Source organism: Ovis aries, chromosome 8, assembly GCF_016772045.2.
Source record: "Ovis aries strain OAR_USU_Benz2616 breed Rambouillet chromosome 8, ARS-UI_Ramb_v3.0, whole genome shotgun sequence".
In the NCBI taxonomy this organism is placed as follows: Eukaryota; Metazoa; Chordata; class Mammalia; order Artiodactyla; family Bovidae; genus Ovis; species Ovis aries.
This window is the reverse complement of record NC_056061.1, coordinates 47,409,916-47,428,106: the sequence shown is the minus strand read 5'-3', so window position 1 is coordinate 47,428,106 and position 18,191 is coordinate 47,409,916. Positions and strand designations below refer to the sequence as shown.

Below are 18,191 nucleotides of genomic sequence, written 5' to 3'. Positions count from 1 at the left end.
ATAGAATTGTAATTCAAAATACCTCAAAAGCTGAGCTGGCAGCTGGGTTCTCCTGTTTATAAAAAAGCTAGGATGATTCAGCCTGAGCTCAGAGCTCAATTTAGATCATAGCATCTGGATTTCAAATGCATGTGAGATGTGGCCACAGGTTTCCAGGTCCTGAACTGATCCAAGATGGAGACTGGAGACCATTCACCAGAAGGATGCCAAATGGAGAAAGTTGCCCGAGGGAGAGAGGAGACTCAAAGGTGTTTGAAAGATCTGGCCACAGGCAGCCTGCTCCAAACTGCCAAGCACATTGGTATTTCTTAAAAAAAAAAAAAAAAAAATTCGTATTTATTTATTGGCTGTGCAGCATGTGGGAATCTTAGTTCCCTGAACAGGAATTGAACCTGTGCCCTCTGCAGTGGCGTATAGCATTATAACCCATTGGACAACCAAGGAAGTCCCATGCATCAGCATTTCCTGCAGTGGGTAGGTGCTGGGGAGGCCAAGGGTAAGACAGCCAGAGGATGACACTAAACAGTCCAGACCCCCTCGTCAGCTTTGTCACGGTCAGAAAACATCCTTCACCAATGACCCCTTTCCTGAAGTAGTCATTGTTCAGATTTAACTATGGGAATCTGGCAGTAAAAGGAAAAATCATAGACAGCACACAGTTCCTACTAAGATTCAATTTTACTTTGTTTTGAAGAGAAAAACTAGGATAATGGAAGAGGTGAATTTATTTTTTTATTTTATTGAAGTATAGTTAATTTACAATGAAGTATTAGTTTCAAGTGCACAGCAAAGTGATTCAGTTATATATTTACACACACACACATTTATGTACTTTTTCAGATTCTTTTTCATTATAGTCATTAAAAGATATTAAGCACAGTTCCCTGTGCTATACAGTAGGTCCTGCTGTTTACCTATTTTATAGTAGAGTGTATATGTTCACCCCAAACTCCTAATTCACAGGAGGGAAATTTTTTCCATGATCTTTTTATTCTTGACGAGAAGAAATCACAGCCTCAGTCACTCTCATATAAACTACATACTGAAGTCTAAGAGAAGAGGGAAAAAACAGTAGCAAAAAATCTTCCTTGCCCAATTTTATCTCCATCAGAATTCACCTCGCTTCTTCCTTCATTTTCCCTGAGTGTAATCTACCCAGAAATGTTGGTGATGCTGCAGCGATGGAGTTTATGTGCAAGAAAAATAAAAAATCCTTCCCCTACTGCTTCTCCTCACCTTTCCGCTCCAAGGCCTCTCTTCCTCTCTCCCCTTCTTGTCTCTCTGTTGTGAATGTCAGGGCTGTCAGTGCCACAGCCTGACATGATTAGTGTTTCTGACACGACACCAAGAAGCAGACGGGGAGCAAGGAGAGCGGGCGAGGATGCGCAGCCATGTATAGAAGTCAAAGGGAAAAAAGCCCAACCTCCCTCCTCTGAGGCTCTCTGATTACAGAGCAGCTTATAGATCACCCTGGATTCTTCTCATTTATCCAATTAGCCTGTTTTTCTACTCCTGGGCAGATTCCAAAGGTGTGGATCTATTCTGTGAGATCAAAGTCAGAGGCTCTAATAACAGATAAGACAGAATTCGTGATTCAGCAGATTCTCGGCTCTGTAGGGTAACCATCACCACACTCTGGAAGGATAGCACTAGTCCATTTCGAGTATCGATTCGCTGCACTTTGTCACTCTAATGATGTTATCTCATTAAAAGAGATAAATGCCCTACTGTTCTTCCAAAAGCATCTGCTTCTTACTCTCCTCTCTTTTTCAACAGCATGGCTCTCTCAGCAGCACATTAAAATCAAATTGAAATCCAATGCAGGGCTTGGCGACAGAGCTGCTTACGGAGGCTTCTTTTTAATTGCTTTTTTCTACTCTCGACCCCCAAGCTGCTCTCTCCATCCAGTGGTCACCCATAGAAACAAGAAATACAAAGAGAAACAGATGCAGAAAGTAATCATAATAGGAAGTATTTTATTGAGTGCCTGTTCCGTGGAGCCTCCGCCCTGCCAACATTTCACATCTCCTACTTTGACCTTGTGAGGTAGGTAGAACAACCCCCAGTGTGTAAATGAAGTGGAGTCTGATGTTAAGGTCCTTGCCCACAATTACACAGGTAGTGAGAGGCTGGACCACATGTGAACAAGGGTACATCCAATATACATAGTCTCTAATCCCCATCTAATCTCATTCGTGGAACAAAGAAGTAAATATGATTGCAACTTGATTAGAATAGATGGGGAAAATGTAAGAGAAGGTGGCAATTATTCTTCAGCCTGCTCGCACCCAGGAACACAATGCCATAGGCAGTGCAATGGTTTTGTTTCAACAGATTTCCTATTAAATAAAAAAGGTAGCAATTTTCCATAATGAATGTTTTATACATTATTCCTTTGTGTATCAGGCCTCTAAAGTACACATTATTAAAGTCTATTAAAGTCTGTATTTAGCAGCATTACTAATGTGTCTTTGGGGAAATTATTACAATGAAACGGCATCAGTCTTTCACAAAATTTCAATTGTTTAATATTCCTCTTCTGATCTTCAATACACGTCTATTTTTAGCCATCATCAGACCTCACCCGAAATGCCATAATCCCATCCTAGAGCTGTCACAACATATTGTTTATGGGTAGAATTTAAGAAAAAACAAGAGATATTGCTAATTTCACCCATCTTTTTTTTTTTTTCCCATAACTCATTGCCGTTTTCCTACTGTTCTAATTAACAGGTGCTCCTCGATCACTGACATGTGATGACACCTTACTTCTGTGGCTTGTGCTGGCTAACTTAATTAATTGCTCACATTTATATATAATTGAGACTAGCCTCTCAAGATAATGCTACTTTATTAACGTCTAAAGGTGTAAAAAATCAGAAAACTATTTCATTAAAAAAAGCAAATCAACCAGAAGAATACATAAACTGTGATTAATCAAATCTAAATGTTTGCATTTAAACCTAAATATTGTCATTTATGAGCAATGAGAAATACATGTCTTCCGAGCATTAACTGAGGAGTTTCTACAAATTATGTAGTTTTACGTACTCAGAATAGGCACCTCTCCTCTAGCTAGTACATGCATCGATTTTATCACACAGTAGGAGGTTTTTAAAACATAAAGCTGAGGACATACATACATTCAAAAGCACAGTGCTCTCTGAAAACATCTTACAGAAGACAATAATGCTAGGCTTATTTTTATGGAGATAAAAGATAACAAGAAGCGGGAAAAACATCAAACAACTCCACATTATAAGGCCTCCATAGCACAAAAAGGGAGGGATAAAAAGCAATTCAAAGTATTAGGTACTCAAATTAATAAGCTGGGGTTGAAAGCAAACTCTCTGTTACGTATTTCCCCTCCTACACAGCGACTGCACTGGTGGAGATGTGTTCACAAAATCAGGCAAAGTAAGTGGATTATTAATATTCTAACAGACAAGACACAGATCAACTGAGTAGTCATGTTTCCAATCACCAATTAACTAAATAGGATGTAACTTAATTGTCTCCATTAAAGCCAGGAGTAAAGGGGCAGAGCCGAGGGCTTGGAAGGATGTCAGGGCATTCCTCCGCATGATGCCCGGACCAGGATCCACTGACCTCTTTGTTACCAGGGACCCAGTCACCACCAGGATCAAAGAAAGAGCTCACCACACACATCACGTGTCCAAAGGACCCGGCTAATGATGCGACAGGCTGGTGTGGGCTTAGTTCCACACGGTGCTGCTGAACAAGACTCCCACGGTTCAGTCAACATTCAATTACAGCTCGACATGAAGGCTGGTAGGGCAGTTAAAAAAAAAAAAAAGCAGCAAAGCAAAACTTGTTGTAATCAAGAAAATCCTAGGCACATCTCTCTAAACCCTCAAGAAATAAGGATGGTAAGATTGCCAAACTGACGCTCACAATGTGTGTGAACTGCCACTAAAATCAACCAAGTGCGACCAAGCATCCTCTTCCCTCCAAGTGAGAACAGTTCTATGATCAGTAGCCGCAGCCAAGGGCTTTCCTGGTGGCTCAGACAGTAAGGAATCTGCTTGCAACACAGGAGACATGGATTCGATCCCTGGGTCAGGAAGATCCCCTGGAGAAGGAAACGGCAACCCACTCCTATATTCTTCTCTGGGAAATTTCATGGAGAGAGGAGCCTGGAGGGACAGAGTTCGTGGGGTCGAAAAAGAGTCAGACGTGACTTAGTGACTAACAACAGCAGCTGTGGCCACATTTCAAAGAGCCTGTATCGTGACTCACAGCTCAGTTCCTTAGACTTGAAATTAGATTGCAGCCATGTCAAAACATAGTCCTTTTCCTGCTCTGGGTCTGGGATGGTCTTAAACCAAGAGTCCAGGCTGAAGCCTTAATTTCCCTCCTCCCCATCTGGATTCTCCCTCATCTTTTCTGATATGATGGGGAGCTGGTAAGTGAGGCTACTAAAGCCTGCCCATCGAGTCAAGACACTGCCAAGCCACCAGTAGCACCACAGCGGGGACCTTGATCTCAGAGCTCCCATAGCATCCTTCCTTTGAAGCCACATTCTCTGTACAGAAAGGTTCAAATTTTTAACTTACACCCCAGACCATAAAGATACATGCTCAGAGGAGCAGGCGCAGACCACTGCCCCAACATGTGCTGCTCTGAGAGGCAGAGGGGAGCCCCACGCCTGAGGCTGAAATGTGTTCCTGGTGAAGCAGAGATGAGCAGGAGCCTTGGCACCAAAACGGAAGCACTGATGTTGTTTCCCCAGTAGTGAGGACCGTCTAGGGGAGAATTCCACATCATTCAGGAAGCAACTCTCAAACAGCAGGTCTGTTTTACATACGTTTACAAACACAAGTTCTAGACATGCACACATTTTAAAGACAGATAAGCATAAACATACTCAGTTAATTTCAAGTTTGTCTGCTCCCTACTTCATGCCAAGCTGATCATCCACTAGGTTATGTTTTTTATTTTACTAATTTTTATTGGAGTATTAGGGCTTTCCTGGTGGCTCAGATGGTAAACAATCTGTCTGCAATGTGGGATACCTGGGTTTGATCCCTGGGTTGGGAAGATCCTCTGGAGAAGGGAATGGCAACCTACTCAGTATTCTTGCCTGGAGAATTCTGTGGACAGAGGAGTCTGGCGGGCTACAGTCCATGCAGCTGCAAAGAGTTGGACACAACTGAGCGACTAACCCTTTCACACATAGCTACTTTACAATGTTGTTAGTTTCTACTGTACAACAAAGTGAATCCACCTTATGTACACATATAACCGCTCTTTTTTGGATTTTCTTCCCATTTAGGTCACTCCAGAACACTGATTATAGAGTTCCCTGTGCTATACAGGAGGTTCTTATTAGTTATATATTTTATACATAGTATTGATAGTACACATATGTCAATCCCAACATATGTTAATCTCAATCTCCCATTCATCTCACCCCTCCATTTCTTGATGTCCATACATTTGTTCTCTATGTCTGTGTCTCTATTTCTGCTTTGCAAATAGGCTCATCTGTACAGGTCATGTTTATTTTAAATATGCACTCCTATACCTCTCAGAAGGAAATTATATTCCTGTTTCCATCCTAAAAATTCAGACCTGCCCAGTACAGTACAAAGGCAAGAGACTGGAGGTCTAATTTCATGATTTCCATACACCTCACATTCAGCGGAATTCAATTTACATGTCACCCTTGTGCTAACAAAGTTTCACGCAGCTTCACAAATTCTACAAAGTAAAGTTTTAAAAATAAAGAAAAAGGGCAATGTTTCTTTAAAGATGCAGAAGGTGAGAACAGATGCACTACAATGTCCAGGGTCCTCCTGAACCAGGGGCCAGGGACCACCTTCTTCTTAGAGCAACTACTGCCAAATACAGGACACAGGCGAAGACTAGACTCCTAACTGAGGATATGCTTAAAAATGATTGCAGACCCTAAAGAGCCCTTGTCCAGGTCAGTTATTTCTGTCAATGTGGGGCTTCCTGGTAGCTCAGATGGTAAAGAATCTGCCTGCGAAGCAAGAGACTCAGGTTCGATCCCTAGGTTGGGAAGATTCCCTAGAGTAGGAAATGGCAACCCACTCCAGTATTCTTGCCTGGAGGATTCCATGGACAGAGGAACCTAGCGGGCTAAAGTCCATGGTGTTGCAGAGTTGGACATGACTGAGCGACTCACACACTTTACCATATTAAAAATTAAAATGGAGACATTCTTGGAACAGGAAAACACAAGGAAACATACAAACAGCCATCAGGGGGATGACATCACAGCATGTCATGGAGCCTCTCAAATTGTACTGTATACTTGAGAGACAGTGGAAAGGGCAAAAAATGTCTCAGTATTATTATGAAAATAGTTTTGACCTTGCAGGTGGCCCATAAGTGGGCACCCCAGGGGTCCCCAAACCACAGCTTGAAAACCATTGGTCTAAACTTGGCGCTTTAGCAGTATCTTGAATAAGAGGATGTAATGAGTAAGAGGATGTAATAGCCACTGAATTCAAGACAGTATCTTTTCTAGAGCATTTCTCAATATACTACTGCCTCTAAAACGTTGGTGCATTAAAATACTCCTTCCTGGTAATATGTCAAATAGAATGACTTCCACATTCAGATCTATTTGACCAATGCTTCTTTCTCTTTTTATCTGCCATTAAATATTTCCACCCACTTGTACCTCAAATGCAAAACAGCTAAAAATGTATTTATTGTAAAATGCCTGCTTTTTCTGATTGTGAATCATACATATAAATATTAATTGCAAGAAAGTTCATGATGGGGAACACGTGTATACCTGTGGTAGATTCATGTTGATGTATGGCAAAACCAACACAATATTGTAAAGTAATTAACCTCCAAAAAAATTAAAAAATAAAAAAGAAAGAGGAATTTAAAAAAAAAGAAAGTTGAAAAAAATTTTTTAAACAACAGACATTGATTTTTGCACAGTTATGGAGACTGAAGTCTTTGATCAAAATCCAGTAGGATTGGTTCCCAGTGAGAACTTTCCTCCTGGCTTGTAGATGGTCACTTCTCACTATGTCATCCTCATCTGGCCTTTCTTCACCGTGTTCAGGGCAGGGATTAGTGGAGAGAGCTCTCAGGTGTCTCTTCTCACAGAAAAATATTTTCTTAAATAAGAAACATGCATACCTTATACCTGTCCTTGGGAAAAACACTGCCAGAATTCTGGGTAGAATCCTCATAGTCTGTTTTCCTTTTTTTTTTTTTTTTTAATGTGGACCATTTTTTTGTAAGTCTTTACTGAATATTGCTTCTGTTTTATGTTTTGGTGTTTTGGCATCGAGGCATGTGGGATCTTAGCTTGAACTCACACCCCCTGCACTGGAGGGTAAAGCCTTAACCATTGGACCACCAGGGAAGCCCACCGCAAAGTCTTCTTCATCATACATATTTTTAATAGTTAGTGAAGTCTCTGTCTTAAAGATAATTGCAGGCCTTATTTCAAAACACTATTTTTAGTAGGAAAGAATTCATATTGCTTAAGAAAATTTAGAACATATAAGCAAAAAGAAGACAATGCTCTTAGTACTTTGCTGTGTATCTGCAATCTTTTTGCTGTGGGCAGAAGGGAATCTTTAAAAAAAAAATAATGATCAAACTGTATATATTGTTATGTATTAATAACTTGCCTTCTTCACAATTTATTGGAAACATCTTTTTATATCACTAAATATTCTACCATCCCTCGTCATTTTTACTGTCTGGATGTGTTATGGTTATTATTTTTTAAAAGTTACTGTGATAATATATAATGAAAATCTTAGCTAAATTTTTACACACATCTATGACAATTTTCATTGAGTTTCAGAAACGGAATTTCTGAGTTAAAACGTACATGTATTTTGGAGGCTTTGATACACACGAAGCCCCCTTGAGAAACATGCTCATTAACTTGAATGAGAGAGGGCTATCAGTCCTATCTATACCTTTGATGAGTAACTGTTTTAAATCCTCCTCGATTGTATAGGTAGAAATAGAATCTCATCAACTGTATAGGTAGAAAATACCATCTCATCATTTTAATTTGTCTTACTTTGATAACTTCTGGGATTGGGTATTTTCTTGTAAATTATTTGCTGATCACATTTCTTCCTTTATTGGCTTTACCTTTCTGTTCTTTGCCCATTTTCTATTAGAGGAATCACTCATCTTCCTAACGCTCAAGAGTTTTTCATAAGTTAGCTAACTGTCTGACACGTGTTGTATACATGTTGTATATGTTGCCCGGCTAGTCTCCTGTGTGGTAGGAGAGTTCAGAATGTCTTCTGACGTTAAAAACACCTTTAGGTTTTATACAAATACATTTTCTTCCTCTATCACTTCTGTCACTAGATATTAATAAGGCCCTCCTTATTCCAGGATGATTTAAGCTGTATTTGTATTTTTTTCTGTGTCATTGGTTTTTGAAGGGTGTGATGTTTCTCCAAAGTCTGCCAGGAGGGGAATTCGGCCATTTGCCTTCAGAAAAACAACAGTGGAGACTCATAAAATAAAGACTGGTCACTGGGTAAAACCACCTAGCGTGTCCTAGAAAGGGGAGGAGAGAGCTCTTACACGTTTACTGTTCACCAATCCCTTATCCTGCATCCAGTAGCTCTATTAACTTGCTCTTCAGGTGGAAGAAGTTTCAAATGGAGAAAGTTTGAACATCAGATGCATGCTTATTAAACTCTGGAGTGAGACAACTCCTCATGTTGGCCAGAACGAAGGTTTTGGACAGTCAAGACCTTTGTTTTGCTTCCTGGTGAACAGCAAGCATGGTCATGGTACGCATTGTGTACATGATAAATGTGCTGAAGGGCGAAGGACCTGATGCTGTAATGTGTCTGCCAGGTGTTTCTGGGAAGATCCAAGGGTGTGAGTCCTGGACTTCCTACTGAGGAGTGGCAAAGTAAGAAAAACTCTAAAAGAAGGCAGAAATGAAATTTTCAGTGTTACTTTTCTATCAACTGTAGAGATACTGATTTGCGTGTAAAGGTGAAACTGCCTCAAACTTAGCACAGTAGAATATGGTGCTGAAGATTGGGAAATATTCAGAGAAAAAATTATGTTGGGCTGAGTAAGCAAAATAGTGGCATCCACCCAGCAAGGGAGATAAGAGACACCACCTTCCTCCATTTGATGCCATGGCCTATGTCTAAGGCAGTAACAATCAGATTTAGCCTTATCTTAACATGACAAGGAAGAAACAGTTCTAAGAAGATTCATTTTCACTGTGGGGGTAGAGTGAGGAGCATTCTGGGCAATAACGGAAAAGTCAATTATTTTTCAATCAGATGGAGTGTCCTCATAAATTCAAGGCAGAGAACATCATGTGATGCACCTTCAAGAGAATGATGACCACAGAGAAAGAGTTTAGGATCATAATTCCAAGCTTTCTTCTAGGGAGAGAGCTCTTTCAAAAGCAGAACTTTGTTCCTGTAAGTGTGGTTCTGTGTTACATAGTGGCACGTCCTAAATGCACACCACCCTGCCCAGTTTATGTCCACAAAATCCCATTCTGTCCAACCTCTCATTTGGCTACGATTTTCTAAGGTACAACACGCTAAAATCCTCTCTTGACAGCATGACAACACATACAAACAACACATAGAAATATAAATTATAGATAAAAAATATAAACACAAAACAATAATCCTTCTGGTTAGCAAAATTTATAATAGTAAAATATGTATTTATACATATTAACAAGAGGATAATCAAGAAAGTAGAAAGGGTAAAGACACTGGACAAATTTAAAGTGAAATCCTAATTATAAAGTTTTTGATCAACACAAAAGATTGGAAAGTCAGCTCTTGCAAAAAGCTCCAAGGAGAATATGAAAGTTGGAAACATAGTCTGCAAGTCTGCCTAAGCCCAGGGAGCATGAGAACCCTGGGGAAATTTTTACATACACAGTTTCCTTAAGTGTGAGGCTAGAGCGCAAAGCCCAGAAATGTACAAGCATTAGTCTGTTTACAAGACTGAAAAGATGAAGCGACGTGAGGGTATCCACCCTGTATCAACCTGACACATCCCACGTACGCCAGCCTTTGGAAATGGCCCTAAGTTCACAGTGAACATTGTGGTGGCTGGGAATGCCCTCTGTTTTCTGCCAGCACTAAGGTATCTGCGCTGGCTATCTGAGGGCCAGAAGTGTACCCCTTCCAGGTAGGTGCATTCCAGACCCGGGCACACAGAGAAGTTCCAGAATGTGAGGAATGAAGGCCCTACCTGGCTGCCAACGGCTCACTAACAGATTATCCCTGTTAGGTTAGTTAGACAAGCTGCCAATTCTTGATGCCGTGCGCGCATTCCTATGTTTTCTAGAGGGTTCTGTCTCCAACTGACCCAAAAGGAAGCTGTCAGTGCCCAACTGTGATCAGACTTGCTGTGGTATTTCAGAGGAGCAGCCCTGGACCCTAGGATGTCCCAGCCCCCCACCCCCACCCAGCCAGACATGTCCCTAGGCAAAGTGTCACAAAGCGAGCTGGGGTTTGGGAAGGAAGGAGAGTGATTACTGTGTATGTCCAAGGAAGTGGGAAACGTACAAGCCAGATGTCTCCAAGTTTCTAGGAACACTTCTACTTAGAAAATCAGTCATACCCTCAAAAATATTTCCAATGTTCTAATTTATATATCCTAACTGATGAGGTGACTGTCTAGTTTTATTTGTGCTAAGGTCTGTTTTCTCCCCAGGGGGTGACCTATTTTTTTGTCTTATGCCAAGAAAACTATAAGAAAAATGCTGACCGATGAAGGTTACACATCATGCTTAATCACCACTTTGACTTACAATAACATAAAATAAAACATTCACTGGGTCATTCAGGCAAGAACATAACCTCCCAAGCAACCGACACACCTACCGAGACTTCTGAAATTTCTGAGTCTGGTTCCCAGCCGTGTGCCAAGAGCCAAACCATGACGTCAGGTCTTGCATTGCCCCAGAGAAACTCAGGGCAGGGCTGCCACAGCAGACTGTGCTTGCCAATCTGAGATTTCCCAAGAGTTGTCTTAGCTTTTCACTACATCAAACTGTCAATGATAGAAGCCAAGGTCTGCAGTGACCGCCATGATGAATCTCCTTCCCTCCCCCACTTCCAACCTTGACCTTGGGGAAGAATACCTGCCCATCTTCCAGGATTCCAAAGCTCACTCCTCAAAGACTGTTAGGGGGCATTATGTGAAATAAGTCAAAGAAAGACAAATACTGTATGATTTCACTTGTATGTGGAATCTAAAAAAAAAATACAACAAAAACAAATAAAACAGAAAGACTCATAAATATAGAGAACTAATAAGTTAGCGGCTGCCAGTGGGGAGAAGGAAGGGGGAGGGGCCATACCAGGGTAGGGGCGTAGGAGATATGAACTGCTAGGCATAAAACAAGCTACAAGGATAGACTACACAACGTGGGGAATATAGCCAGTATTTTATAATAACTATAAATGGAGCATAACCTTTAAAAGTTGTGAATCACTATACTGTGCACCTGTCACTTGTATAATATTGTCCAGCAACTACTGTTGCTGTTGCTCAGTTGCTCAATCGTGTCCAACTCTGTGACCCCATGAACTGCAGCACTCCAGGCTTTCCTGTCCTTCACTATCTGAGTTTTCTCACTCAATGTCCATTGAGTCAGTGACGCCATCCAACTATCCCAGCAATTATACTTCAATTAAAAAAAATAGGGAATAAAGAAAAGGTTTAAGTATTGAACCCAAGGGAGGGAAAGGTCAGCAAAGCTTTCTTTCTCTTTGGCTTGGCTCAGTCAAATGAAAATCTCTCAAAAAAAAAAAAAAAAAAAAAAAAGTGTTGGGACTTCGCTGATAGTCCAGTGGTTAAGACTGCGCTTCCAGGGAAGGCGGCAGGCGTTTGATGCCTGGTCAGGGAATTAAGATTCCACATGCTTCACAACATGGCCAAAAAACCCCCAAAACAATGGCTTACTTTTTTCTGATCCCTTCTGATGGGGTAAAGCAACCATGCCCATAAAAAGGCCGAACAATGGCCATGAGAAAAACTGCCCCTGGAAAAGGGATCTTAGCAAAAGAACCTCAACAAGTTACATGGGCTTTCTAAAGTTTAGGAGTCCCGTAGTAGGTTTTTAAGACCAAATTACCTAAAAGCACTGTCCAACTCCATTACAATCCATGGTTACTTCTTGTTGCAGTCTCTGGAACTGTCTCTCCCCTGTTTTAAATCCTTCAGGGGCTCTCGGAATGCAATCCGTCCCTCCTTCTCTGGGCTCCTAGCTGCCATCTTCCGCCAGGGCAGGTGCTCTCAAGCAGGCCTTTTTTGTTCCCTAAAGGGACACTGGCCAACGTGTTGGGACATTTTTCATTGTCACACTGAAGTGGAGGAAGTTGAACGCTACTAAACACCTCCAACACAGAAGACAGCCTCACATGACAAAGGACTTCCTGATCCAAACATCAATAGTGCCAAGGTTGAGATATCCTGCCCCAGCCATACAAACTCTATTGTTCTCTAAGCATGGCAGACTTTCTCAGAAGCTTCTGCACTTCTACACACAGGCAGTTTCCTTTACCTGGAATGCCCTGCCATACTTCTGTGCCCAAGAAATGACCGTGTAGCATACAGAATTCAACTCGAGACGTCACTGCTTCTATATGCTCCTTTCCAGATTCCTCAAAGAGAGATGTTTCTTCTGTGCTTCTCCAGCTTCTGGTACTCACCTCACACCGGTCCCAGGGCCCCTAAATTGTCTATCACCTGCTAAAGGCAGGACCTCAGCCCCATTCATCATTTTTCCCCCAAGTGCCCATCTGGAAATCAATCACTGCATGCTGAGTGATCAATCAAGGAATAAATGCAAGTGTTGCCAGGCCGTGCTAAGTCACTTCAGTCATGTCTGACTCTGTGCGACCCCATGGACTGTAGCCTGCCAGGCTCCTCTGTCCATAGGATTCTCCAGGCAAGAATACTGGAGTGGGATACTATGCCCTCCTCCCGGGGGTCTTCCGAACCCAGGGATTGAACTCATGTCTCTTAAGTCTCCTGCACTGGCAGGTGGGTTCTTTACCACTGGCGCCACCTGCACCTAAGGCTTTCTGGCAACAATATCTGAGGGATAACAGTGTCCCCAACACCAGAAACAACAACAGCAAAAAACTAATCAAATGCTTATAACATAGACAGGGGCTGTATTAAACACTAGGACACATATAAACTCATTTCATCCTTAAAACAACCCTGCAAGTTACATACCATTATCACCAGCATTTTACAGATGGGGAAACGGAGGCATAGAGCCATTAAGCCACTTTCCCAAGGTCCTCAAAGCTAGCTGATATTTAAACCCAGGTAGTGGGGTCGCACAGAGTCGGACACGACTGAAGCGACTTAGCAGCAGCAGTAGCAGCTTGGCCCTAGAGCCTCAGTCTTCCAATATCCATGGCAAGACAATTATACTAACAACCGACAGTCCAGCTGCTCAGAGGCCTCCGACGAACACAGCTGACACCTCTAGAACACTACACCACCAGCAGCCTGTGACCCTGCCTGTCGACACTGCTTGCCAACCTCCATAACGCTTCCGGCAGGAGACACAACCTCCTCACATCACAGAAAGACATCACGTAGCCAAGGAAATTCATGGTACCATAGAGAAGACACAAAGGATCAGTCCCCAAAGTGCCTCTTACCTTGTTCATGCTGTAGGGACTGCAGCAAGGAATCAGACATGTCACAATGCGAGGCAGCTCTTAAAGATTCTCCTTGCTCCTGTTGACCTCACTTCCTGAAGCAGACAGCTGCACTGTAATCACAAACAAAGAAAAGATCTTTCAGAGCAGTCCTGTGTCCAGAGGAACTTTCTGCCATGATGGCAAGGCTCCATGCCTGTGCTAGTCAATACGGTAGCCACTAGCCATACGTTGCTACTGAGTATGTGAATTGTGGCCAGTGCAACTGAGGGCTGAATTTTAAATTCCGTGTAATTTTAATTAAAGCTCAGTGTAAATAGCCATGTGTGGTCAGTGGTTACCATAATGGATGGTGCAGGTCTAGAGAGTCTAATCAAGAGTCTTGAGGCTGCAGACACCAGGCACACCAGCGTCCAAGGAAAAGTTGGATATCATATACTCTGAGTGACTGTGGAGGCACAGGGAGAACACTCATTCATTCAGTAACTATTTTTTGAGTACGTACTATGCACTGAGTACTGAGGATACAGTGACCAGTAAGCCAGAGAGGTCAGTTATATAAGGGCTTCTAGTGCAGCCTCTAGTCTCCTTGGGAAGGAAAAGGCTCTAACATATGAGCAGCAAGTGTGCCAAATCTCAATACCATGCAGCCCACAGGAGTAAAGGAACAGACTAGTTGAGACTTCCCTGGTGGCCCAGTGGTTAACACTCTGCACTTTCACTGAAGGGGCCATGGGTTCGATCCCTGGTCAGGGAACTAAGATCTCACATGCTGCATGATGTGGTAAAAAAGAAAAAACCAACCAACCAACCAAGAAACAGACCAGCATTTGCTGGAGCCTGACTGTACCACTGTCAGGACTTAACAGCTAGAGCCTTCCATGGAGCTTTTTGAGAGGCAGTGTACCAGAAGGAGTTCTGTTTTCCATGGGCCAAATGAAGCAGATGACCCAACATCCCCTCAAATGGGAAATAGGGTCCATGTTTTTATCCACATTGTTGGTTCTTCAGGTAGGTTTTTCGATTCATTTGAATTACATTTTAGAACACAATGGTCCTTGTTCAGTTCCAGGATTCTTAATTTGTCAAATATTAAGGAAAAATAAAGAAAATATATTCAACCACTTAATTGGATTGGTAGCCTTTTCCTTTGAAAGATGTTTCTGAGAGGATTTGACAGGAGAACAAAACATCGTAAGGTGCCTTATATTCCCCTTATTTCTATGTGTTTTCAGGTTGCAGCTAGGAAGGATTTATATATCTGAATCTTTCCATAAAGCCTGGAATTCGAGGTTCAAGCACAACTGCAGTGTCTTTAAAATATATTATTTTAATTATAATGACAGTGTAGAAAATATTCAAGAGGAAAAGGGAGAAGTATGCAGAATCCCACTGGCCCAGCATCACCTTTAGTTTTTAGCAGCCAGCTTTCGTCTATTGGAGAACAACATGAGGCATGTCTGCTGACTGAGTCGAAGGCACTTAAGTCCAAGGCTGTATTCTCCATTTTAACATCTTTCACTAAGAAGGAAGTGATTTTGCAATACACGTTTTCAAAAGATAAACCCTTACTCCACGCACAATATCATTCTGCAAACACAATGTTATTATAAATCAGAAGACAGGGAGAAGAGACTGCCGATCACTCCTCAGCTATTTGAGACACATAAATTCCAAAGAAAATATTACATTCAGTCATAGAAATAACATATTTTAACAATGATGTACAACATGGAGAGACCCTGGAATTCTGCCTCTCTAGCCTAAATACATCCAAAAACACCCTCATCTGTACACGAGACCTGGGTAATCACTGCTTCAAAGCCAAGAAAATTCAATATCTAATTCTAAGCGAGCTTAAAAGTGACTGAAAGAAATTTCTGCATGTAACTTATACTCTCTGAATTTCTAGAAGCAGATGTTAATGAATTTCAGGGTTTTAAAGGAGAAATCTAGACATGTTATTTCCTTTTTGACATATATACTTGATCCGTTTAAAAACTATGGCCCAACAATGAACTGGGAAGTTTGTTCAAAAACCTGGCAGAGATGCCTGATGTCACAATTCCATTCAAAGGGACACATTGCTATCAACACAGGAAAGGTGGGCACAAGAAGATAATAACAAACAGACAAGGATTCTTGAGCATAATTTCCCCAAGGAAACCCCACCCAGTTCCAATCATCCCACTATCCCCATGCCCTGAGAACTTGCTTACATAGCTTGCAGTAAACTAATTTTGGATCCTCTCCTGTCCGCCACCCCAGCCAAGTGTTCTTATATCATTTTCATGTATGTCGGTTCTACAACAAAGTCAGAATAAAAACTCTCCAAGGGAAACATTAATCACCTAGAAAATTCTTAATAAATATCATGAACAGATTTTTTTTTTTCTTTGCTCTCACTCATAGGGCCGAGAGTGATGTCATGACTCTTAATGGAAGGCCTTAAAAACAATGTTGATAATCGCTGCAAATGGCCTTCCGGATTTTTTTTAGAAGAAGAAAATCTTTCCAGGTCCAGGATCACAAATTTTTTTTAAGAAGGAAGTACTGTTAAGAATACCTTACACAATGCTCAAAACTGTACAATGCATTTTTATATTCTTTAGTACTGGGATCAATTTGAGTGGCAGTTTTCCTAATTAGGAAATTGGATGCAGAGAGGAAAAAGAATTCTTCTTAGTCATGCTGTAGTAGGCAGGAGACCCTGTGCTGGAAGTGACTTCATTTCAAGACACTATAGAATGAAAATAAGTTCAAAGACCACAAATAAAAGAACCTCCCCCAATAAAACAGACACACACACTGAAAGATCACAATTAACACAAATAACCTCAGCAAACAAAAGACAGAATTAGAAACTGGATCAGTTTGCTTCTGGACAGCATCGGAAAAGACTAGCCTTATTCTATCAAGTTATTTCAATCTTCTTTGAAATACAGAGAACCTGGTTGTTTTATAGCCAGTTCAATTTATGAAGAAGCTTAGAAAAATCCACAGCTTAAAAAACAAGACTGACTCAAGTATAAAGCATTCAGGGAAAAGATATCAGAGTTACCACAGTAGAATTAAGGGAGTGTTTCTTTTTTTTATTCTATTTTTTCAATGTTTCTTTTTAATTGTTCAAGAAGCTGATGACTTTCAAGGGCAGCTGAAGAAACGCCATCCCAATGTGACTTCCACTCAGTCACTCCTAACAGGATTGGTTCAACCAGCAAAACAAAGCCCATGGTCAACCTTAGGCATTTAAAAGCTTAGTTGAATTGCAATTCATCTTTCCAGGCGGATTATGAAGTGTGGGTGAGCAGGAAGGTAGAGACAGGGCACATGTAAGAAGACGAGAGCAAAGAGAATGAAAAGAAAAGGTGAAGGTTACGAAAAAGGAGAAAAGCAAAGGGCAGGTGAGCCAAAGAGCCTTGGGGACAGGTTCAGTGATATGGCCGACCCCCTCACCAGCCAGTCCTGAGGCTCCTGGTGACAGCGCCACATGCTAGGGCTTCTCCGGGATGATACACTCTCAGGGCTCGGGTGTCAGCAAGTGGGAGTCGGAGTAGAGTTAGACCGGGCCTACCTGTTTCACCACTATTTATTTACCATCAATCTCCACCTACCACAGAGAAGAGTATGTTAAACTGGATCACTGATAATGGTGTAGAGAGGCATAGTGAGAATAGAAGCCAACTTTATTCTCTTCTCCTTACTCTAAAGAGAAGCTTAAACATGTCAAATGGCTGTGTATGTGTGTGTGTGTGTGTGTGTGTTGCGCCATTTCTTAGCCCTTGAAAAGGCAACAAATACTTATTACCAATAATCAATGATTCTGGTGGCTCAGACAGTAAAGAATTTGCCTGCAAGGCAGGAGATCCAGGTTTGGTCCCTGGGTCAGGAAGATCCCCTGGAGAAGGGAAAGGTTACCCACTCCGGTATTCTTGCCTGGAAAATTCCACAGAGCCCGGAAGGCTACAGTCCATGGGGTCGCAGAGTTGGACACAACTGAGTGACTTAACACCTTCAGTGGCATTAAATACCAATAAGAAATCAATGGAATATGATGAGCTGGGTTTTTCTCCCCACTCCAACTCCTCAATCTTTACCAAGATGCTCATTTTAGAAGGCATTTCTGATATAACTCAAAGCTGAGGAGTTTTGGCACTCCCTACAGGAAACATGTCAAGAGGAGCCAGTGGTTCATGCCTCACGTTGTCCAAGTTCCCACTGGCTTTTACATACAACACAGCCTGAGGTCAGCCTGTGAATCAAGGCCCCCAGTCCCTCCCCTCACATCACTGAATCCAGTAGCCTGGGAGCAAAGGGCCAAAGCATGAGGACCCAAGAGCTTGTGGAAAAGGAACGAGGGAACACAAAGATGAATGGGTGCTTGGAGAGAAAGGGAGAGCAGGCAAGGTGGTAAGAGTCTAGAAGAAATTCTCTAAATCTAGGACTTAGGAGCGTCAGAAATGACGTGAACAGATGAGAGAAATATCCCTAATATCCTCCACCATAGGGGAGTAAATTTCA

At 41.8% G+C, this 18,191-nt stretch overlaps 1 protein-coding gene across 2 annotated transcripts in view; it reads right to left on the bottom strand.

Annotated features, from left to right (window-relative positions):
* Window positions 1–18,191, bottom strand: part of BACH2 (BTB domain and CNC homolog 2) — a 388,486-nt gene that overhangs the window by 280,443 nt on the left and 89,852 nt on the right. For both annotated transcript variants that reach the window (XM_060419566.1, XM_042253398.2), the window contains one exon: window positions 13,671–13,783. In XM_060419566.1, the coding sequence (XP_060275549.1) occupies window positions 13,671–13,679 (9 nt within the window). In that variant the 5' untranslated portion in view covers window positions 13,680–13,783. The remainder of the gene's footprint in view (window positions 1–13,670; window positions 13,784–18,191) is intronic.